At 36.1% G+C, this 25252-nt stretch overlaps 1 protein-coding gene across 1 annotated transcript in view; it reads right to left on the bottom strand.

The window, feature by feature from the left end:
• POSTN (periostin) overlaps window positions 1-23032 on the bottom strand; it is a 35216-nt gene extending 12184 nt beyond the window's left edge. Inside the window, exons 1-16 of the mRNA XM_035900417.1 lie at window positions 22911-23032; window positions 21384-21482; window positions 15285-15349; window positions 13865-14022; window positions 13042-13206; window positions 11990-12136; window positions 9285-9426; window positions 7877-8089; window positions 7583-7717; window positions 6565-6713; window positions 5890-6026; window positions 5061-5191; window positions 2115-2245; window positions 1898-2000; window positions 1470-1537; window positions 841-886 (exon numbers count right to left, since the gene is read on the bottom strand). Coding sequence (XP_035756310.1) covers window positions 841-886; window positions 1470-1537; window positions 1898-2000; window positions 2115-2245; window positions 5061-5191; window positions 5890-6026; window positions 6565-6713; window positions 7583-7717; window positions 7877-8089; window positions 9285-9426; window positions 11990-12136; window positions 13042-13206; window positions 13865-14022; window positions 15285-15349; window positions 21384-21482; window positions 22911-23032 — 2011 coding nt within the window. The remainder of the gene's footprint in view (window positions 1-840; window positions 887-1469; window positions 1538-1897; window positions 2001-2114; window positions 2246-5060; window positions 5192-5889; window positions 6027-6564; window positions 6714-7582; window positions 7718-7876; window positions 8090-9284; window positions 9427-11989; window positions 12137-13041; window positions 13207-13864; window positions 14023-15284; window positions 15350-21383; window positions 21483-22910) is intronic.
• Between the last annotated feature and the right edge of the window lie 2220 nt (window positions 23033-25252).

The raw sequence follows: 25252 nt of genomic DNA, 5'->3' as shown, positions 1-25252 counted from the left end.
ATATTCAACTTTCCATTAAGATAGATTATTCCATTTTTTGTTCCAAGAGTCTTTTAACTTCAGTGCGTGCATTCTCAGTTTCAAAAGCCTAATGTGATGGTCTCCATTTCTACTGAGAAATGTGGGTAGAATCCTATAGAAATTTAATAATCTGCCTAAATTCTTATTCCTTCACAAGCCAAAGCTTCAGTAGGATCTTTGTCTTCTAACAGTTTGCTTCAATAGGTTCTTCTTTATATGCAGAAACTAAATGTAAACCCTGCGAAAGGCTACAAGAGAGCAAAAAAGGTTCCTTTTTTACATTTACTCCCCAAAAAGAAAATGGTCAGAACAAATGCCTACCATACAAACCTCATATTTGAACATATGGAAAACAGGTGGAACAGGTGCACTCTGTCCCTCTGGAAGCATTTATAAAAATGAAAGCATCTCAGTGGAGAGTTTGGTCAATGCTACATCTTGGAGAGTCAGTACAGTACAATGCTACATCCTGGAGAGAGAGTAGTACAACTTCGCTATGCACCAAGCACTGAACGTTGGCTAAAAACTGAAAAACAATCTTTTCCATATGTATCTTGCCTATCCCAAAGAGTTTGAACAACTTACTTCAGGGTTACTTTCCTGTTACACATCTGGAAAGTGAAAAAAATATATACAGTATCATAACAGCCAGAAACATTCTACTTTGAGTCTGTCTCTTCCAGCGCTTCACTGGCACATCTTACTTTCCCAGAAATTGCTTTCTTTTTGATTGAATAAAAAGATCTACAATTCAAGATTGGAACAGGCAACACAAAAAGCAATCTCAAACCCATCTGGAAGTATTTAAAATGAACTTACTGTAAAATGTCAGTGGAATCTCTTTGAAGGTACTGTCACGAACAAACTATAAATATAGAAAAAAAGTAATTTTAAAATTTAAAAGAAAGAACACTTGGCTTCTAGTTTCTTAATGAGTGCCAGTAGGATTCACTGCTTCATTGATCTAAAAGTTAGGCTATGCTATTTGCCTAGGTTTTGTTATTCATTGTTGAGGGAGAATGTAATCTTAAGAGGATAGGTGAGAGAGGTAAGGATGCTTATTTTTCTCCAGAGGCTATTGAGGATGGTGGGCTTAATGACATGGAAATTTAGCCACTCTATATTTCTTTCAAAGAGGAATTGCGTCGAGGATTGAGAAGTGATTTATTTTGCTGGAGTGATAAAGTGTACCTGAACCAAAGAGCAGACTGGGGCCAGTTCACATAGGAGTTATCCAAATGCAAACATTCTACAAGTATTTGGTGTTGAAAAACATAAATTCTAACTGTTGAGTGCACTGCATCATTCATGATTATATTTGGGTAACCAGGAGCTATTGAATGTGTTGTCTGCTGAAGAAACAGAGGAGGGACCAGAGAATAACTTATAAAGTATACAGTTTCACAGACCCTGCCAAAAAGACAAAGGGATCATTATTTAGAGAGTACCTTAATTTGAATGTACTTAATTAGCTTCTTCAGGATTGTGAGCAACTGATCATTTCCAACAGGCAGATCTGACAAAAGAAATAGGCATGTAAGAGGAATCATACATATGTGTTCATTTTACTTTTATTTACAGTGATCATGAGAAGTTATCAGTCACAGAAGTGTGTACTTGTACATATACATTCTTCCATATTAGTAAAAAAGATAGCTTATGGCATCTTGTCTTTCATATACTTGACTTTCTCTGAATTTCAAAGAGTTTTTCAAAGAGATCATTCCACAAAATGAGTAGTGAGGTAAATTTTCTGTTTCTTATTCCACATAGGAATTGTGTCTTTAAAGGAATTAACTTTTTTAAGTTATTGCACCTAAATAGCACATAAACAGATTCAGAAGAGCGTGTATAAATTCCATGACCTAATACTTACCTGCTGGATATAGGAGTTTATCAATAACATGAATGACACCATTTGTTGCCATGAGATCAGATTCTCTTGATTTCAGTTCATTAACCAGAAGAGTATCATTCACCTGGTAAAACAGGGACATTAAAAAACAATGTTTTTTATTCCATGTGGATAGACATGGAATGTCAAATCCCTGTTACAAGACTGTGTCGAGGACACTTCTTTTTCAACACTTAACTATTTTCAAGTAGAGTTTCCCTCCTTGGATGGTTTTAAGAATGTTTGTCACACCAGGCTCAAAGCCACTTCCAATGAAAACTCCTTGCGTCAAGTGGTAAAGAAGAATATTCCTGAGAGCATTTTTGTCTCCTATTTAAAAAGAAAAGAAAAGTAGGAGTAAAAATTAAATTATAATGGATAGTTTTTTCTGGAAATTCTAAGGATTCACACAGGCTTGAGCCAGAATTAAGCATAGTATCAATGAAACTAACATGAACACATACAATTTGAATCTGTTCAAATGATAAAGGAAAAAATCCCAACCATGTAACAAAAAAGCTCTCAGAACATAATCATAAAAATGCTATGAGAACTCCTATACAAAAGAACAGAAAAGATGCCAGCATTTACCTATTTTGTTGTATTTTCTCTTATTTGCTTGCACCTCTAATCAGAATTTTTTGCCCTTTTCTTAAATATGCTCCACAAATCATTCGCAAGCATAATAATTTCAGGAGCACTAAGCTGTCTGAGATGTCAAATTTCACCAAGCTACTAGATAAGCTCCAGTCTCAGCATTGTTGTAATTAAAGGGAACCATAGCTAACACTTAATGTAATTATTCTTTTTTGGCAACAGCCTTCTGACATGACTGGGGATAACTCACAATTCTTTATATACAAACATCTTTTTCCATCTGGGGCAGGAGAAAGTTGCTATTTACTTCAGGCAGAAAAGAAGGAGTGATTTGGAGTATTGGTTTCATCTGTTCTTACAGAGAACAGACACAGCTTGGAGAAGTTGGGAAAGGGGGAAAGAAACCCTTATTCAAGGGATGATTTCCATATTTCAAAGTTTGACATTCCTATTTGGGAAGAAAAGAAAAAAAAGCCAACATTTTCAAGACTGTCTTAAAAATGAAATGGATTCTGGAGCCCAAGTTAGTGTCCCGACAGGGCTTTCTGGTGCTCTGGGTCCGTGGAGGTTCAGAGTCATAGGATGGGTTGTAGGAATACCCACAACCTCCCCAGGAGATGGGGTACTAAGCAGAGCAGTTTGAAAACACATCTGCTTGCCGTTACATGGAATATTGGACATTCTATTACAAGTTTCATATTAGCATTACACACTGATATTGATTGTAATTAGGAGTTTCAGCCTGGATGAAACAGCAATGGAAATACTCTCTGGTTATAATTTTTTCCTGGTGTCTCTTTCAGTGAACATTTTTTCTTTTTCTGCTTTTTGCGTTGATCACTGATACTACTGAAATTCACTTCACCATTGAAATGCAATTAAATACTCTTTTTCTTCCTACTAGATTTGGACCATTCATAGATAGTGTCAAGTTACATACAAAGCCTAAACATGGCCACCCCAAAGCTGTTTTCACAAACTATCAGATTACCTTTGTTCTATGCCACAATGGTTACTGGTTAAAATAATCTTTCTTTTTTACAGATAAACAAAATATTTCTTTATATTCCTTAAAAATATTACATATGTAAGGTTTAATTTTTTATGAAGAAAGCAACATAATGTCTTTAAAGAAAGCCAAGACAGAATTTCAGAAAATAACCTGACATAAAAAATGGACATGCTGCTGCAGCAAAAAAATAATGAGGGTAAATGAAAATCTCATCTGCCAAGGAAAGTAAGTAGAAACTGAGTCACAAAATAGGAAAAGATAGTACACGAAGCCCTTTGAAAAGCAGAATGGCAAATATGATTGTATTCTTAATTATAGAAATAACCAAAATGGCATGGGCCTTGGGTAAAACATCAAGTTGTGAATTGAAGACAAAAATAATAGACCTGTTAAACAAAATCTTAGTTAATAAATAATTATATAGTCCAACAAAAACAGAATAATGGCATTTATCCAGTTACTTCAGTATACAGCCTTGAGACAAGCTGCATTTCATTTTATATTTATCTAATGATAGTCATTTAGGCTATCTGTTAATTGACTGTTAGTCACCAGAGACATGCCATGCGAGGAGGTAATTTATACTGCTATCATAAATTTAAATGGCTGAAGAGATAATTCAAATTCACAGTGCCTTATTAGTGAGTTAAAGTCTGTATAGAGCTGGGGTTGCTGCTTATCAGTGCTCTGAGCTGGACTCTTTGAAGTCATTAAAGATTCATGGGATTTGGCTTCATGTCTTTGAACTCTGAGCTGAAAAGTGCAGGAACGGAAAATGTGACTGACGTTCTGGATGTGGGATTCAAGGCAACCACTCATCCCGCACTTGTGTACAGGCCAGATTCACATTACTCCCAAATAAACTAAAAATATTTACAGTGCTGTGGCCAAAGTCTATGCCTCTACTGGGAAATTCTGCAGGAGATTTGAAGTATTCACTGCACACTTCTCTTACAGAAGTAAAGCATGACATTAAAGAAGCTACTTTTAAGTCTTGTGAAAAATCTATATAATTCCAGAGTTTTAAAGTGTAAGATGGAAAGAAATTACATAAATTGGCATTTAGCAATATATATTCAATATTTCACTTGTAGACCACAGGTGATATCAGAGATCATGGAGTCGTGGCAGAGAAGAGAAAGGAAAGGGAAGATAGGAAAGTCAATGCTACGTATCTTTTAATGCAATGATCACAGCTAGGAAAGAAACACAATAGAAGAAACTCAAAAATCTATAGCAAGGTTGAATGATGAAAAGTTGAAGCTGATTAAATGAATGGGGATTTTAACTTAGAAGGTAATAACACCTTGGAATAATATAACAAGGATTGAAGTTTAAATTTAAATTCAGGTTGGATGCTTTTTTCAAAAAATATATTTATCTTACATGAAGGAATTAATTTAGGGAAGCCCTATGACCTGCTCTATGCAAAAGATAAACTGTTTTATCAGGCATCTTTTGTGTAAGAAATGCATTACCCACCTTTCCCATTGATTTTACCTTTGCTTATATTTCTGTTTTTCTTACGTTACTTACTTATCAATATATCCTTATCGTCATCAGTCAAACCTTTAAAGGCATCATTAGTTGGAACAAACAGAGTCCATTCTCCAGGCCGTGACAGAACATCATCTAAATCTGCTGCTTTCACCAGACTGAGGAAAATGCTGTTTACAACAGAAAAAACACAAATACATTCTGTTGAAGTGCAGTAACTATACTTTGGTCTAGACACTTAGTTCCCTATTTTTTTCTGATAGTGCTTCCATCTCACTATTTCCCAGAAATAAAGACAGTAGAAGAGGAAAATGAGGGGAAAAGAGACAGTCTTAAGAATAGCAGGCTGAGGAAAAAGGATTTGAGAAAAAAAAAAAAACAGATCAAAGAGATGAAGGGAGGATGCCAAGGGTAGTTGCTCTCTCTAGGCGAATTGAGATACTTGCAAGAAAGGGACAGAAATATATACTGGAAGGGTATGCAATTGTGCTGCACCCGTATGGAATTGTACTACTAGTTAATTAAACCTCCAGATTCAGCTGTATTTATAGGTCTGGATGTATCACCCAATCCCTTTTGTCCTCTTAGTCCTCTCGTTCTGGTGCCTTACTGACTCCTATGTGCTTTGAACAACCATTCTAGCATAAAGTCTAGGAGCCCTTTCAGCATACAGCTGGAAGACAACACATTTTCTTTCCTCGCTGCCTCCCCTCCGCCTTTTTTTTTTTTTTTTGAAGAGATGATAACCCCTTCCCTGCCCCTCAAAATCCAACAACCCACAGCCCACAACTATTCCTCAGACCAGCTGTGCTGTATATACAGTTACCCTCTGTAGGAAAATCTCAGTGCTGTCAAAACTGCTACTCACCTAAAACGCTTATCATTTCTCAGCATTTCATGCAATGACTTTTCCGCTGGATTGATGATCTGTCTGAAGATGTGAATAAAACCATTTCTTCCTTCTTTACTTCCTCTGATCATGCATGAATTTTCAATACAGACAGCCTGATTAAAAGAGAAACAAATGTAGGTATACACACAATGATACACATGTAAACATATTTGATAAAATGAGACTGATACATAGTTTCCAACGGGCTCCTAAATTCAAATATAATATTCATATCTACTTCCTACAGTCAAATTATGTGTTCTTGCCAGGATAACTGGTAGTGCTTGAGAAAGCAAAAGTAGCAAAATCTGAAGTAAGTTAATATCGTGTGAATATTTCCAAACTTGACTTTTTTGTTTTCATTGAGAATGTTCTTAATTAGTTCTAAAAACTAGATTTAAAAATTTGTAATTAATGGAATTCCAAATCTGGAATCCTGTTTCGGTTTCCCAAAGAGTCTTCCATGCAAACAGTGTTCCCATCTATAAAGATGAGATTTTAATTTTATCCTAGCTTAAAAGCTTGAAGATTTTTGCTAGATAGTCATAATGGTAAATGTTGGGGGGTTCATTCAGCTTTGTCTTTTACTCTTTCATGACTCTTAATTTTCATAGTTGGGATACTTATCATTAGAAAGTCCCATTCACTTACTGTGCGATACACGAAGACTCTAAGCAGTTTTCCTCCAAGTGTCTCCAGCTCTTGTCCATTGTACAGTTCATTGAGCCCAACTTTCACTTTTATAATGTGATTCTGCAGGATGGTTTTAAGAAGGCGCTGATCCATCCTTAAGGTGTCATCTACAAAGCCATTTAGATATTAATATATACTGATTTATATAGTGAAATTTCATTTAAATGAGGTTAACTGTGGATGCTATATTAAAACACCATGGAAATACTGACTCTTTTAAATTCTTGAGTTAAGGCTTGGACAGATCTGTTTACACAGAAAATGAATTGTTAAGTAGTTTTGCAAATTTCCATTCCTTAAATTCATGACATGAACTTTTAACATAGACCTGATGAATTACTACAAATAATATGGCAGGTGATTTACATGTGGGCCTGCTCCATCTTCTGAATTACTGCTGAAATTCTTATTACAACTTTTCCTTTCTGCATGTGCACCTTAGAATCTTTTCATATTTGCTTCTGTGACGGTGAGTTAACACTTGAATTTTTTGGGGAATGGCAGGATGCCCATGTGGTCATTTTGGCAAATATGTACACACCTGTTTTATAGTGTATTTGTATAAGTTTCTCTCTGCTTTAATGTACTGGAAAATACTAACCTTCTTATATATTTTTTTTGAGCATAAATAAGTTGTGAATTTAACACAAGTAATGCAAATATTAAGGGAACTGGCAGTTCCTTAATAACTTTCCTTTCCCACAATCTGTCTGTGCATATTTTGTACCTTATTTTAGTGATACTATTTCCATTAACAAATGATACCACTAAAAACAAGCTGTGCAGCCTGGTGGTTAGGCTTGTTTTGTCTTTCTGCATGATATGTATTTTGAAAGGATGAAGTATCTCTATTTCTCTATGGCCCTCTTTCCTTGCGACTTAGAAGAGGTTTTGGGGCTTATTTGGAAAACTGTCAGGGTAGCATATATTCTTTTTTATTTTGAGATGCAGAGCATAATCTTTTAAGGCTACTAACCTGAGAAAGCACCATTCAGTGGTGCCAGGAGAGTGTATTGGCCTTCTGGTCTTAGAGAAGACGCCAGTCCTAGCTGTGCCACAAGGTCTGTAAAAGTAGTCTGCTGGGCACCCCCGAGTTCAATGACTTGCTTGGCTGCAAATAAAGGAATAAGAAAAGGTATTTTAACACACAATTTATTGCCTTTCCTGATTGGGATTTTCCATGCTTGTCCATAACAATATATTTAAGGGAATCTAGGTAAGACTGTAGAAAACATTTTCAGTATAAGACATTTTCATACACATCACTGACCAGAATCAGGAATTAGCACTTCATCAATGAGGTGGATAACACCATTGCTTGTCACAATATCTTTGCGTTTCACCATCTTCACTCCATTCACAGTCAGGCTTTGACCATCACAACCAACTTCAACTGTGTTTCCTTCTAAGGTTTCATAGACAGCTCCACCTGTGATGGCTTCAGAGCACTGGAGAGTATTTAAAATATGGAACTTCACGAGAGCTGTGAAGGAAAGAGCAGGAAGTTCATGTACAGGTGTTTGGGCACATATATTCATATATATATATATAAAATTCACATGTAGGTGTGGGATAAATTATTACATCTACACTATTTTTAATAGTTTACTAGCTTATCTGCCGTACTTGCTTATTTGTACTCATAGATTCTTTACTGAAAGTTATTTGTATGAAAATTGATACTACAGGCCACTAAACAACAATCTATTGTCAAAAACCTTTGGCATCCCTTGTATTATGAAATCTATACTGGTTATGCTGTGATCTGCATGTAACAGAGTATATAACTCGGTGACCGCAGATGATATGATCCAAATGGACCTCTGAGTACAAAACTCCATAGGCTATGCAAAGGCAAAGTCAGCCTTTATATTTTGTTATGCTTTACTGTGCAAGTGAGATTCAGTGTACTATCCTCTGTGGGTACCAAAAGAACCAGACAAAAATTTCTGAAAGTAAACTGAAAAAAATAATTAAAAAGTCACTACAAAAATGTCGTGTGATTTCAGAATCCCATTTTTAGTCATTGTCTCACATTAAAATTATCCCAGATCCCTTTATTTTCCACAGTTCTCCATTGAGATACTACTGAATGCCTTAATCAGACTATAATGAAATAGTGGAGAACTTGTTTAGTGGAGTGGAACTCATAAATGAGAATACAAATGTAGCCTTCCATTCCTTAGTGGACCATTACATTACTGTTCACATACCAGACTGATATGGTTATTATATAGTGTTATTGCAGTTCTCAGAATAAGTGTTATAGTTTTTCAGAATATATAGTATAAATTCAGTTCATCTTGCAGGGCAGAGCTGGTGTTTTACAAGAACATGTCATTTTTTGTATGAAAAAGCTGTTCATGAGGAAGCTATGAGAGAATCCTACATTCAGGTGGCCCTGCATTTCTAAGAGACAGGATTCTCTGCCAGAACTATGCAGGTGAACTATTAGAAACATCAATGGTCCTGTATTTTCAGTTTCCTTTAAACTGTTTGGAAACTACTTTTTCAGTGAATTTGAAGGTAACTGGAAAAATCAAAGACAGAAGATAACTCCTCCTGTATGTATGAAAGTACAGGTGCTTTATTTCAGAGCTACTAAGATAGTGCAATTTGTACCTCCTGATCTACTCAGCTGTCTTTCTCATTTTTTTTTTAAAAAAAAGGTTACATACCCTCAGAAGCCACCTTGTCACCCATGATCCTTTCTAAGAGTCCCCTTGGAAGTTTCTCAAAAGCTTCATTAGTAGGAGCAAAGAGTGTGTAATGACCAGGCCGTCCAAGAACATCCAAGACATCTGATGTGATGGCAGCAGCCTGGAAAATAAATTTGGTTTTTAATGTTACTTGTTTAAAATATTACCAAAATACATTATCTGTCTAGTTTCACCTAGTGCCCCCAGGTACTTTAGTGCTGGACTGAGATCAGTGTTATAGAAAGACAAAAAAATGAATTGACAAAAAGGAATAGAAAATTTATTTTGTGGGAGAAATGTATCTTGATATACCAAGTTCATTCCTTCATTTATTACACAGTAATCAATAAATTCTGACAGAGTTGACAAGAGGGCAGATTTTTTTATTATTATGGCCTGAATAATTAAATGAAAAATGTAAACATATAGTTTTTGACAAATTAGATCAAAGCTATGGTCAAGCAAAACTAATAATTTTCCCCTGAAATAATAAAAAAATATATTACACGTGTATGACTAATTTGATTAAATACAAGGAAGAGGTTTTGAATCACAACAGGAGTCTGAGGAGTGACCTCATCGCTCTTGATAGCTTGCTGAGGAGGTGAAGTGGAGAGGGAGGTTCTGAGCTCTTCTCACTGTTATCCAGTGGTAGGATGCATCGGAATGGTTCAAAGCTGCATCAGGGCAGGCTTAGACTTGACATTAGGAAACATATCTTTACAGAGGGTGGTCAAACACCGGAACAGGCTTCCTAGAGAGGTGCTCAATGCCCCAAGTTGATGCCCCTGCACAATGCTCAATTTGAACAATGTCCTTAGTAATAATTGGTCAGGAAGTTGGACTAGATGATCATTGTAGATCCCTTCCAAATGAAATTTGTCTTCTATTCTATTCTAACTTATCCTGTCCTATCTATCTCAGGCACTGAGGCAAGGGAATATTATTTCCAGGTTTTCAATCCCTAATTGTTACTTAGTTCTGGACATCAAAAAAGTAAAGTTAAACAAAATTGATGAAAAATTCTCTGCTTTCTAGTAATGAATAAGAGGTAAGAAGTCTGAACTAAATAAAGCCCAATTCAATTTTTTTTTTAAAAAATATAATTTCCCTTTTATTCCTTAGATAAATCTTCTTAACTTGTTTATAAATCTCCTCTGTACAACCCCACAATTTGTGTGTTTCCATGACTGGATTAATCCTAAAAGAGAATACTATAACAATAACTTCAGTGGCTGCAACCTGTCTTTACTAGAGTCAAAGATGGAAGAAGAAGTACAATGCAGGAAAAGTAATCAACAATACAAGAATATATGATGGATTAAAAGGGTAATATTACAGATTATGCCAATATAAATTACGCTCGGATTTTCTAGAAAAAGAACATATGTAAAAGTGAACACATCTGGACTTGAGTAAAGAACTTTCTCAGTTAAATAAGAAATGCTATTAGGTCAACCTAAGACAGAAAAGTAAGTGCAGATGAAGCTGGTGAACTGGAAGATGGGAATAACCATATTATAACCAAGAAATGTCATATTAGAGTCTCAGGGCTGATTTTATTAAAGGGTTTCATTAGCACATTTGCTTTTGGAGCCCAAGTCTAAAGCAGTATGAAGTGCAGAGGTGCGCACACAGGAATTAACAGGTGTGTTACAAACAAGGACTTCACCCTTTGAAATGTCAGAAAGGCAGAATGCACTGACATGCAACTGAAATAAAACCAAGCATGATGCTAGTGTGTATCCTGGAAACCAGTAAGTTCTTTTCAAGCAGAGTTAGGGAGGCATGCAAGTTAATATAAAAGGAATAGGAAAAACCTTATCTAGGATTATGTGAAAATGTCTGCCTAGAGTTCACAAAAGTTAAATCCAAATAGAAGAGATACAAGAAAGAATTCACAGGAAAAAATGAGAGGGCTTCTCTTTCAACTGGAGACTAAAGGGCTGGCTTTTATATTCTTGTTTTGAAAGGGATTAAATGATGTAGTTGCCTCCAACTGTCATGGACTAGATTTAAGGGGTTCAGAGGGTCTTTTCCACCTTTATGCCTCTGAATTTAAATTATTTTTTATTTATTTATTGAGGAGAAGGAGGAGGGAAAAGCACAACAGCTATTTGTAAAACATGGCATATTTTTTTAAACATGTGCAGCATGAAATTCCATTAGACTAAGGAGACACGTCTTCTAGAAGAAGGAGGAATCGTAAACTTGGACAGAACATAATCCCCTGCTTCCTCTGTGCAAGAAAAATCGTACCTACATGTACCTACTGGTGTTCTGAAACTTGCTATGTCAGGTTCTGGAATTTATTTGGGTTTTTTTACCATTTTCTATCATCTGTTTTGAAATTATTCTTATTTATCTAGCACCAGCCACTGTAACTTATGCTCACATGTTTCATTACCTCAGTGATTGAAAAGAGGACACACTTTTTTATGTACAGGGACACATTCTGTCCTATTTATGTGGTCTTATTTGATCCACAAAAGAGCAAAAGCAGACTCCGTATGTAAAATATACTTTTCCTTTTTATATACCTAGATTTTCAGTATCATCTGGAGTTCTTAATTTAATTTATTTCTGCCTCTTACCGAACTTACTTCCAGGTATCATACACAAACAGAAAAGAAAGAAGAAAAAAATAAAAGACCAGAGAAGTGTTTTTATTTTTGTCCACTTACTCTAAGAGATGAAAGATCATCCTCGACTTCAATGAAATCTTGAATGGTATTTCCAACAGCAGTCAGGACACGATCAATGACATGAACAACACCATTGGTAGCAATCTGGTTGCCGTGAATGACCCTGGCACAGTTAACAGTAACAACCTATATTTGAAGAATCAAGCAGTAGAAGATTAGAATCATAGAACTGTATAGGTTGGAAAAGACCTTTAAGATATCAAGTCCAACCATTAACTTAACACTGCCATCCCACCACTAAACCATTAAGCATTAATTTGATCATATACTTGGAATTTGATAGGCAATGCATGTAGATGTACATTATTCACTCTTCTTTCAGTTTTTATTTTAATTTTTAAATAAAATCTTTTAAGATTTAAAAGGCTGACTAAGCTTCTGGAAAGCTAGCAGCAGATTTATTCAGGCTACATTGATTTCATATTCATGTTTTATTTCTTATTGCAATAATTCAGATTTATTTATATGGTTAATATAGTGATTGTATTATTTTTCACTAATATAAACTGTAGTGCAACATACACAATTCAGTGCATTTAAGGCAACTAATATGAATTACTTGACTGGGAGATTTCTAGCATTTATAAAAATGATTTTTTTTCTAGCCAAATAACGGATGTGTGTCTCCTACAATCTTAAATGCTTCTACTATGCACTCCAATTCAAATAAAAGATCTGACTTAATATTCTTTTGTAAACACATGAAGATTAATGGTAGATTTTGCTCTCAGATTTATTATGATCCTGTCTTTTGGCCACAAAAGGCTTTGTCTTTTAGGAAGAAAGTTCATCCTTGCTTGAACTTTGATTTCTGAACAGCAGACAGCACACGTTCATTAACTTTTTCTTAGTGATTAGTCTACACAACAGACAAAATTTCTTCAAGAGAAATGTATTTATTTTTGTCAGTGGCAACAGCTATGTTAAACATTCTATAGCCTATATTCTTAGCTATAGAAGGAAATAAAGGAGAAAAGTAATGGCTATAACTGACTAATTATATTAGGGGAAAAAAAAGAGAATAGACTTACCCCATTAGGATAATGGTTAATAAGCAATTTCTGGTCATTATACATAGACACCAGAGTCATGCCATTCTTAAGATCTTTTGTCAAAATGCGCTTGTTTACCATGTGGTGGTGGAGAGCATTATACAGTTCAATATTTACATTGTCAACCAAATTCCTGTGAATTTCCTGAAAAAGAAAGGAATTTAATTAATTAGAAGCTTTAAAACATTCTTCCAGTTGGAAATATGTACATATTGCTTTACCTTAACATATGCTTTCCATATATTCAACAATGGATATTTCCTGTTAGGAGGCATGACTTCAGTACCTATCAGTCTGGCTCTATTTAAAAGATGCTTTAGTCTGATTTGCTCATGAATGGAAGACAAGAGGTCTCATCACAGAGAAGTCATTGGAGGAGCTTTGATTCAACATTTATTTAGCTAAAAACATTACTAAAAGAAGGACACCTGAATCATTGACAAAGTACAGTTATACACTATAGTTATATACTATATCACGCACTTGCTGGAATTCCTGTCAGTTTACCATGAACTATGCCAATAACACTAACAATATTAATATTTGTCACACAAGTGCTAAAATAAAAAACACTTACAGTTTCTTAGTAGTCCTGAAAATAAATTCAGACTTTCTAGCTTCAGTAATGCATGTTAAACATGCAAATTATTTTATTCTATCTTGTGTAACATCCTTTTATATCTAAAATATCAATATTGTTTCTAGTCTATCTTATCATAGACTAGCTGTTGCAGCTAAAACAACATTAGCTGAAAGAGAAACATACTTTAACACATGCATACACACACATATACACACTTACTGAACTTAATTGCTCCCAGGCTTCATTGCTTGGTGCAAAGAAAGTGAATGATCCTCGTCCCTCAATCTCTTCTCTCAGCTTTGACATGTCAGCATAGTGCTGTGTGGAGGTAGCTCCCACAATACCAAGTGTACCATATACATGATCAATAGGAGCAACTAAAGTAAACATGAAATAGGAATACTGTAAACTCTTCAGTCATCCAGTTTCTCACAATCAAGTCTACTTTCTTTCTTTTGGTTGGACAATAATATTGCCTTTCTGAAACCATTTAAATCAATATTAAAACAATGTGCTTGAATTAAAATTCCATTGTCAACATTCTCAAAAAACATCCAAACACAACTGCTTTTTTTTTTTTGTTTGCTTAATGAAAAAATGGATCAAAAAACCCCCAAATATTGTAATGTTTTCTTTAGAAGAGTTGTCTTGTTTTGTGCCAATGCGACCTGAAATGGGAGGCTATACATTGAGGACAGGAGTGAATTCCATCTATAATCACAAAAAATTCAATGGAGTGGGTCTCATTTGGTCATGGTGGACCACAATTCTTTCTGAGAGACCTCTTGCTCTTCTTCCAGTATATGGTTTGTGCATACATGGATTTATCAAAATAGTAAGAATGGCATTAACCTCTCCTAATCCTATGCATGTATAAGTGAGGCATCTGCATGTTAGCTAGTTGTTCTTGGCTCTTTTTATGGTCATGGAGAGGAGCGGGTCATTCTAGAGTGTGAATGACTTCATCCTAATGTAAACATCTACAGTGTGATTAATTCATCTAAACAAACTGAACTCTGCCTTAAATATGCCTAACTCCTATTGAATATAAAAGGATTAGTTCAGATATAGAATATATTTCATAACTTTAGATCCCTTTCTCAGATTACTCTGCCGTGCTGCAATGAATTTTATTTATGAAAAACACAATAGCACAAATAGGAGAAATCAAGAATTCCTGTCTTCATTTTCACTCCTTCTTAGTTTGTTTAAAGCCTATAACACTCTTGTGGTAAATAATATTCAAATCTTCTCAGGAAAAGGAATAAACAGAATTTAGATACGCCACACCTCATGTCCTGGGTTCCTGACCTCACTGGTATGATTTAGGTTATTCTGGGGTGTGATGGGAATAGGAATAAAAAATGTTCTTTGGCAGCTTTGGGAACTGCAGACATTATCATTACTGTCCAACCCAGCAACTGGAAGGAGCTGGGAAATTCAATTTAAACTGCATGATCAAATTCAGTGCTGGCTGATCTTTAATTACACTAGCTGTATGCAAATGAAGCTGTGTATTCTCAGGCAGTAATTCTTAAAAAGAAGCAATAATTTCTCAAGATGACCACCTTTGAAAGTCTCCTGTGTTGTAATACTTCTCGTATACTGACTCATCCATATGAATAAAATAAGCTTGTACCTGCAGGACATCCTCTCATACCATCCATCTTCATATAGCCAGGACAGCACTCATATAAGACAGTTCTGTGGGATATAGACAAAAGCACAATTAAATAATATACAGGGCAAGTGTATACTAATCTTAGCTGAGTCTATTTTTTTTATTATTATTATTAATTTGTTATTGCTAAGTACACACTCTCCAGATCTCCATCCCTTTTTTATCATTCAACCTTTTCTGTATAGGCTACAATTTGATTGTATTCTACTAAATGCAAGGCTTTTGAATTTACAGAATGACTGCCATCATTAAGTTCAAGTGCTAGGAAGGAACATGTGAGGGGATGTGGATCTCGTAGAGTTATTAAAAGATGTTGTGACTAGAACAGCAGCTGAAGAAAATTAATTTAACTGATCTATTTTGAAAATGTTAGATGGGATTGAAGAAAGGGGAAAAATAAAGGAAGTGAGGACATTGAGAGAAACTGGTGGCAGCAGGGTTGCAAAGGAAAAAAAAATTAAAAATGAACTGAACAGAAACTAAAATGACAGAACTACATGAGGTCACCTACATATTGGATATAGGAACTAAGCATGTATTTAGGAGAAGGTCTTGAGAATTGTATGGTGATAGAAATTGGGATGTCAGAGTCTCAGTTTTTCAAGGAAGACTCAAGAAGCTCAGGAATGAGGGAGAGAACTAATTTAGAACAGACATAAAGCAGATAGTAGAGAAGGAAGGCACTAAAGACTGGATGAATGGATGGGCACAAAGGAAAGTTCAGTAGTAAATGTAGTGATGATGAAAACCAGATTACAACAAATCAAAAACAAAGTTAAAAGAGTATGTCATCATAGCATACCTAGATTTTAGCAATACCAGGGACCAGGAACTGTTTTATAATGATGTCAACAAAATATTTTAATTTTTGAATATGTGTAAGCTATACGTAAGAGCAAACCAGGGCTAACTGATAATTCTATACTAAAACACTCAGTTTAGCACTGATAGTCTTATAAGATATAATATCTTCTTAATTTATATGACAGAAACAAAAGCTCTACCATAGATCTGCTTGACAAATTCCCTCTTACACAAAAGTGCAAATTCACTAAGGTAATCACAGAGTTGATTTTGGCTCCTTGGGAGAGGGGATGCCAACAAATTATACAACCTTACCAACGTCTAAACCCTAAACTTTAAGACATTAGACTTCAGATATTACTTTTCAAATTATGGTGCACTGTGAATGACAAGGAAATATTGCCATCATGGTTTTACATAATAGATTTATTTTTATAGGTGTGGCTGATTTTGGCAGTGCTGGAGTTCTGAACACAAATTCCTTGAAGGTTTTTGCTGAGTCTTTACCACTTACATTCCAGCTTTTAATTTGTAGACTCTTTGGTGGCAGCTGAGTACACTTCTCTCATTTTTCATAAAGTAAAGCTGACTAAACATTAACCACGCACACGTTAAAATGAACAGCTTATTCAAATGAAAAGTTGGACTTAAGACCTTCAACATCCAAACCACTTGAAGAGATTAAAAAACAAAAGTAGACTGGAAGAACATTATCATTACAAAGCATGATTTTAAAAGTGAGGATTATAACTCTATAATTGACAGCAAAATGATAGAGCTGGTGAAGAGCAAAAAAATTTTTTTTAAAAATCACATAGTCTTTCATTTCTCTGTGCTATGAAAATATTTTATCTCCATTCCCTCATATGCATATACACATATGATATATTCACCCTTCTGCCTGTGCATCTTCTCAGCTGAGAAGCCGTATTTTGAAAGTATTTGTATAGTTTGTTTTAACATATCTTTTTCTTTAAAACAATTCACTGAATGGTTATTTCTTGGGAATGCAAGAATAGCGCACAGTTTAGGCTACAGATTTTCTAACTAATGAGGAAATTAACCTCATACTCTTCCTCCTTGTTGCATCCCTGCCAGAAGCTAATTAAAAAAAAAAATCTGATTAAAGAAAAATGTGTAGCAGAATAGGAGCCAGAATGTTCTCCTAACTGTGTGAACTGCTTTGTCATGAGAAAATATTTTTTCCTTCCATGGAATAGAAAATATCTCCCCCCCACCCCATGAGCAGATATGAGATTGCAGTCTTAATTAGCTTTTGGAAAAAGGAAAGAGGAAGCTGAGTTATAAGCATAGAATAAGACATGGCAAGTTTAGTCTTCTTACCATATCCAACAATGACACAATTAATGAAAGGCAGCAAATTGGCTGAAGAACATAGTTAAGAAAGAAAATGCTTATTCAGCCAAGCATTACAAGATAAGAGCCTTTTTTACCATGTAATTTTTTATGTACAGCCCAGGCTTTTTTTTCAGTCATCAGGGGTTACAGTAAGGTCCTACTTACAGTATTCATGTTCCCTTACAGTTGGTTACAATTAGAAGGTCCATGTATCAGCTGTGCTCAAAATGTGGTAAGAAAGAAGGAATGGGAGAAAAGGGGTCTGTATGGAGGATCCCAAGGTATGGTTAGAACCAGATAAAATGCGTTCTTGAGTTTTTGGAGGTTTTCGAGTTTTTGTTGTTTTGGTTTTGTGTTTTTGTTTTGTTTTTTTTGTTTTGGGACAGGATTTTTTGTTTAGTTGGTTGTTGGGTATTCACCTGAAACCTCTCGTGTTTCAGTTTGCATCCATTGCCCCTAGTTTTGGGACAGTATTTTTTGTTTAGTTGGTTGTTGGGGTTTTTTTAGCACAACGTTGTTCTGACCTCATCCAAAGGACTGTATTCCAAAGGAAAAAGGGACAGAGCAACACTACCTTATGTCCTTGTTATTCTTGGCTAATAGAGCCAGTTTTCAGTTTATTCAGATCAGCTGTGCAACTCATCTGTTTCTACTCCTTGCTGGCATGGAGATAAAATACTGCAGAGAAACAGTGGAAAGACTTCTGGTCCAATAGACTTTGATTTTAGCAAATTTTTAAGTTGCATCCCAGTTGGAAACTTACAGCAGTGGATAGGAAGTGCAAATAAAAAAAGCATCCTTAAACTATCATTTTCTATATCATATATACATATATATATAAGTTAGGGAGGACTGGTTAACATGGACATATTAACATGAGAAGAGCCATTGTCATTTGGCTTAGCATTATTATTACAGTGTCATGCCTGCATTTCTGATTTGACTACACAGAGTATAAAACTCTCATTAACATCTAAGACTAAATTATAAGAGATGTTCTATTACAGCCACAAAAAGACCCTCAGGAGTTCTATGACTTAACTTACTCTGAAACAGATTGTTTTCCCCCTCTAGCTTTGCTCTGTGAGTGTTTGTACAATGGTAGGAGTGTTAAAAGAGGAGGGAGAAGATAGAGGATAGTTTTGTGTAGACTCTCATGCCCAAATCCATCCAGCCCCACTGCTCAGTGTCTTCCTCTGGTTGTCTGTAGCAGGCTTCTTGCTTAGGGCCTTACACAGGTTCTGTAAAATGTTTTACAGCTTACATTCCTCTAAATTCTAGTCGATGAAGAGAACAAAATCACCACTTGACTTTAGCTCAGTGAGTCCAAACTGCCTATTGCTTCAAACTGTTTTTCCTGACACATGAAGGTATCTGTCACTGCATAACTCATTTTACTTCTGGAGCTCAGCAAAGTAATGAATTCCCTGTCAGATTTGTGCTGAGAGCACTTTCTCTCAGGGGAAGACATGACATCTATCTAGGAATAAAACCACAGGAGTAGGTTGTTTTCCAAAACTGACTTTGAGAATACTGAAGTTTCAGTCTAAGTAATTTTCAGGAAATACCCTTCTTCCCAACGTGTCTGCAGTGGAATAAAATGAAGTGCCAAAGAAGCCAGTGGTATGGCAGACTTTACTCAAAAGGTCAAGTATTTTGGATGACTTGCAGCGTGTCCACTGAAGGAAAAGGGAAGTCAGTATTATAATGCCACCTGGAGGAGAAGGAAAGATTCTGATAAAAATTATAAACCTATGTGTCATGAAAAAATTGAACGTAGAGGTGGGACAAATGACCACACACAGTCTAGTTCGACTGGAAATTGATCATCATTACCATCATTAAATGCATACAAATCTGCAATTTGTATGAAAAAATGAGTTCTAACATGTATGGATTTTCTTACAAAAACAAAGCCAAAACCAAAATGGGATTGACTGGATAGGATTCCAGACAGCCAATTACATTCCAAACAAACTTGTGGGGATTTAGAATAATCAGATTTCTTGCTTGGGTAGGATGTTCATTATGATTGGTGGAGAGAATGCCCATGATTGGTGCTACATCGACTCTAACTTACTGCTGCTACTTTCTTCCATCTCCTTAAGTAAATAATTAGTAACCAATAAAGTTTACAATAGCAGAAAGGTTAGGGTGACAGCTTGGCCCATGAAAATCAAGTCTTTTCCTTGGCTTTGGTGGGGCCATGGTATCATTCTTCAAGTCTAGACGGACTTCAGAGTTGAGATTTCAAAGCCATTGCAGTGCTTGAAAGGCAAGACTGTGTGTTGGAATCAGTGTCTCACTGTATCGGACTTATAACTCAGCTCCATTAATTTATGGTACGCTGTCAGAGCACTGAAAACTTTTTCTCAGAAAGAAAGTGGAGGAAAACTTCCTCCTACTACATCTTCCCTCAGTATTTTTCCTAAGGATCCTTGCCAATACTGTGTTATGACATATAGCATCTTTCAGGAATCTTAAAAAATTCAGTCTCTGAACACTCAACAGGAGAAGTAGAAACCACAGTCCAAGACCATTTCAGGTCTGACTATTGTCTGATTTTAACAGTGCAAAAGTCTTTAATTGAGGCATTTTTCTTACATAAAAAATCATTTGGGAGTCTTAATCAGTTTTACATTAGTAAGTATAGGGATCATTCTCAAGAAGAATTATGAATATAGATATCATCCAGGACAGCTGAACCAGACAAAAAATGAAACAAAATGTAAAGCTGTCTTTCAAGAAAAATGAAAAAAAAAAAAAAAGGAAATGGATTTGTTTTTTATTATGAAGTTGTCATATATGTATGGAGTTAAGTTCCTCATACATATAATTTGCACGATGTATCGGTATAACTTATCTTTATGTCTTAGGGCATACAATCTCTCAGTGAATATTCAAACTGTGTACTTAAATACTGGGAACTTGGAAGAGTTTTATAGGCTTTGACTAAAAGACTTCTCGTACCCTAAGACAGAGTTGACATTGAAGCCTGGAACTCCCTGTTCACTCAAGCCTTTCCGAAAATGTCACCCCAGACGTATTTGGATCCCATAAGAGAATAATGGGAAGATAAAAATAATGATTTCCTGTGACAACTGCTGAGAAATTTATCCAAGTAATTGCATAACAGCAAGAGAAAATGTGGTATATGAGAAAAACATTAGTTTATTATATTGGGTAAACAACATCAGTCTCTGTTAAATTACTTAATTTTAAGTGAGACAAGTGGGGCAGACCAAGTTCAGGATGCGGGGTTTTGTACGTGTTCACACTCTGAAGCTGCTCTGTTGCTGACAAACTGGTAATAACCTTGACATTTTGTCACAGAGAAGGCAACAACTTGTGTTCTGAGAAGTGACGAGTGAAATATATAGACAGATTCTAAAAGAACGCCAAACTCAACCAGATTTAATCTGTATCCACAACTGTATTTTGACTTTTTCTTTTGCCCTTTGTGGAGAGTTGTGGTCTGAGTTGTAGGGCTGAGTTCTTTTCACAACTGGGCTGTTAGGTCCCTCTCTGGTTTTGGGTAGGTCACTTAAACCCTCTCTCTTTGTGTTTAAAACAGAGTTATGAATATTTAACTCAGAGAAGTATTGCTGAAACTAATACTTCGAAGCCTCTTAAAAAAAGACATATACTCTGCTGTCATTTTTAGACTTTCCACTCCTTTTGTGATTATTTTTGGCAACAATTACTGGATCCGTTATCCAGCTGGTTTTAGAAGCAGCTAAAGAGAAGCTGTAACCCTGTAAAATTATGAACTGAATTCTTCCTGTGTCTGCATTAGAAACAAACAGTTTGCCTCTAAGAAAAGGAGAGTTTTTTAAATCATACATTATGTTATCTCAATGAATGGGGAATAGCTTTGCAACAGAGCATACTTACGCTTTCTTTCCACAGATGGCTCCCTGGTACCAGTTTCTGCAGGTGCTGAAGTATTTCTTTTTTGTTCCCATAACTTGCTGAAGGGCACAGACATTTGGGCTATGTGTGGGAGTGAAAAACATTTTTAAAGGAAGTTTCTGTACATCTTTGGAAAAGTTTTATGTCAAATAGCAGCAAATACCATTTCTGTTCAGCAAAAGTAAGAAATTAACATCTGGCTTCAATTCCCAGGGCAGGTGTGTTTTCAAGCAACCACAGTGCAAGCTCCTGGGACTGCCCAGATGGGTTCCTTGGTGAGCCCACCCTCCGGGCAGGGACAGAAGATTTCCTTCAGTTCTGCTTTGACCCTCTGTCTCCAATGGGCAGTGATCACCAGCTGTGCCTAGTCAAGTCTCAATATGCCTTACATTTCTCCCTTCCCCCTGCAAAGTGAATTAATTACCAGCCACCAGGGACCGAGCTGTGAATACCATCAGTCTCTTTTCATTAAAGTTTTGTCTTGTGCACATCTGTGCAGCTGAAGGTCATAGGGAGATGGGGAAGAAAAGTGCCTTGTTCTTTATGTAGAAGGAAACCCTCTCTTCTGTAAATCAATCAGCTATTTTGATTACCAGCCGTTTGGAGTACCACAGGCACCTAAGTAAACATTCTGGGAATTACTGGGGACCAAAGGGTAAATTGGCACGTAAATAAAAGGAGTCACAGATTTTAAACAAGGAATACTTTTTCCTTAGCATGGTAGTGTACTGAAGAGGAATTTCTTAAGTGCAAATTCCACAGAGCAAATGCATATTGTCACTAATTTTTATGCTTCTATAATTGAAACAATTCATCAATTGAAAAGTTAGAACATATATTTTTCATCAGTGGGAAGCCAGTGAACTTTTTTGTTGGAAAAGCTCAGTGTGTGTGTGTGTGTGTGTGTATGTGTGTGCAGCAGGCAGAGGGAATTCAAGAAACGAAGACAGGGTGGTAAACAATTCTTATTCACCAAACGTTCTTTACTTAAGAAGACCGAAGGAAAATATGTTTAGACACATGTGTCTCCCTGACACCAGCTGTTCAAATTATTTCCATGTGTCTGAGCAGCCTGGCTTGTAAGCATTGTCTTTTGGGTACCCTGCCGAGCAGCTTGCCGCGTTGCTCTAGTGGGAACAAAAGTTTTACAAAGGGCTCCCAGTATATATTCCCATGGTAGAAAGCATTTAAATAGAGTTCATGATTTTCATCAAGATGAAATAAAGAGAACAACTACTGGGTGATAAATGCCAACTCTATTCAAATATTTAAAAACATATTAAATATATCTGACGTCCCATTACATTAATTGTGAACTGTAATTAACTTCAGTGATTCTCAAATGCACGTATTTTGCTCATTGAGAAGAGGCGATTTTAGATTTTTCCACATTTTTTGAAGTTTAAGAATTCATAGTGAAAAATCACATTTAATACAGTGTGAGAAGAAACGGGAGAATAAAGATTAACAAGCTCCCTTTTAAAATAGAAATAAACCCCAGTTACTTACCCTTGGTCGCGTGCCCTTATTCGACTATGAGTTAAAATCTTGTCATAGTGAGCAGAAGCAGCTGCTTGTTTAAAAGCAGACAACAAAAAAGTGGAAAAGGTGAACAAGAAAAAGATCTTCATCTTTAGTCCTCTGTTGCTTCTGGCAAGCCTAGAAGAGAAAACTGGCAAAGGGTCTGGAGAGCTGACAATTTATATACATGTTGGAAGGTGGTGGGAGGGAACCAGAGAATCAACCTGAAACTTCGTACCACCCTCTTTAGAACAGCAGCTTTCACTGCCAGCTTCAGTAACCTAAATTAGTACCATACATTAACCATATAAACCATTTTTTTAATCCCCGTTTGACTAATTTCTTCCTTATTACAGAAGGTTTAACATTTTATTCTGCTGACACAACAGCAGAGAAAGTTTGAGAAGTTTAGATTTTGACGTGATTTGGTATTTATAGCACTGAAGCGTCCAGAAGTCATGCTCATTGCGTGTGGTTTTGTTCAAACCCAGAGGAATATGTTGTATGTTCCCATAAGAACTGCACTGCTTTCCTCTGTTTCCCATGTCCTCACAGTTATCAGCTAGTTCAGCTAGTGAAGTTGATGAAAGTTCCAAACAATGCTGTTGTCAATAACCTGGAATAGAGTTTTTGTTTCGAGGAAAAAAAGCTATATTAGCACACATTCTGATTATGAATTAGTTACACAACCGTATGCAGTATTAGCTTAAATATTCGTTTTCATTCTGATAATAACAGCTGCTATTACATAATGCTTTTATTCAGAGCTTTATGTAATTGTAAAAAAAATCACTGAGTATCTGAAAATTTGAGTATGTACCTTTCTATAATTCCTAGTCAGTCCTTGGGAGCCCCTTGTGAAGTAAATGGAAAATGTAATTCCAAGCTGTAAATAAGGGAACTGAGGCAGAAGGGTGAAGTGACAGGCTCAAGCCTCCAGTGAAGTGACAGTCTTAAGGTCTGGGGACAGTTGGTGTTTGGACTGCCATCCAGGGTTTTGCAATTTGCATGTCAAGGACAAAATTCTGCGATACAGAAGCGTTGGCATATGAATACAATTTTGAGGTATAGTCTATGCCTCATTTCAGATCTTCATGAAAGTAAGGTGAGTTCTAATGGCAGTACTTTGCTGTAGTTTCTTCCTCCAAACCAGAGTGGGGAATGAGGTAAATAACTGGAAATGGATGCAGTATTGGACTGACACACCTGGGACCAACCTCTCATTATAGAACAGACACAAATGGGGCAAAGAGCAGTGGGCCAAGGCTGACTATATCCTATATATCATCATAGGTAAAGGTTATAACTAGGCATGGGTATATAGACATTTTATGATTAAGGTCAGGTTTTACATAACCATAGCATTTCATGGTTTCTGAGGTTAAGAGCAGGGACATTTACTTAAATGGTAAGTGGACTTCTTTTCTACCTGTACTCATCCTACCTGCAAGTTAGTCAAGATAGCTCATGGAAGTATCGGCATCTCTAGACTCACTGTGTGTGAACTCAGTAAAACTCCCTGCCTGAAACCATCATTGTCAGATCCGGTGACGGAGGTGATGGGTCAACTCTGTCATATAATATTACAAGTTTTAGGAGAATGTCAGTGCTGTACTCTTTCTATTCCTCTCAGAGCTTTTTATCTCCTTCTGGTCTTTGCAATGCTCCAAAGACAGTGAGAAATATCACCTCTTAAATGTCTAGCTATGATATTTCAAGCTGCTAATTGGCCTCAGCTGATTACTATTTGCAGTTCTCAACCTACAAATGAAAAAATTAGAAGGTACTCCATTAAAGTAACTTGACAAACTTCTGAAAGTCCCAGAACTGTCCCCATAACCTGTCCTCTCAGGAGTGCGTCCTTCCTGAGCATAGCTCAACTCTCAGCATAGCTCATGTTCTTCTCTTCCACACTTAACATGTAGCATCACAAAATGAGTAGAAATTAATGCTGCTGCATGTGCTGAGCTCCTGTATCTACAGAGCTATCCACCACAGTTAAAGAAGGAGCAACCTGAGCAGGGCAAGTGTTTTTATTTCCAGACTTTTCCAGCTTTCTGATTAGTGACCCAATCTCAAATTCCAGAGAACCCCATTTGTTCTCTGTGTAGATTACAGTAGGCTGTAATTATTAAACTAGTAGTTCTTATTATTAATACCTTACTCTTTTCTCTTTCCACTTGTCTTTGATTATGATAGGAACAATCATAATTGTTCATAATGAGAACAAATTGTCATCTTAAGACTATTCATCTTCCCACTTCCATACATTAATGTTATAAAAGTCCCCTTTCCACTTCAAGGCTGTAGAAGAAAAGATCTGAAGGACT

Source organism: Egretta garzetta, unplaced genomic scaffold (assembly GCF_000687185.1).
Source record: "Egretta garzetta isolate BGI_Z169 unplaced genomic scaffold, ASM68718v1 scaffold40, whole genome shotgun sequence".
Classification (NCBI taxonomy): domain Eukaryota; kingdom Metazoa; phylum Chordata; class Aves; order Pelecaniformes; family Ardeidae; genus Egretta; species Egretta garzetta.
Note: the sequence above shows the minus strand (reverse complement) of the source record. Positions and strands in the feature narration are given on the sequence as shown.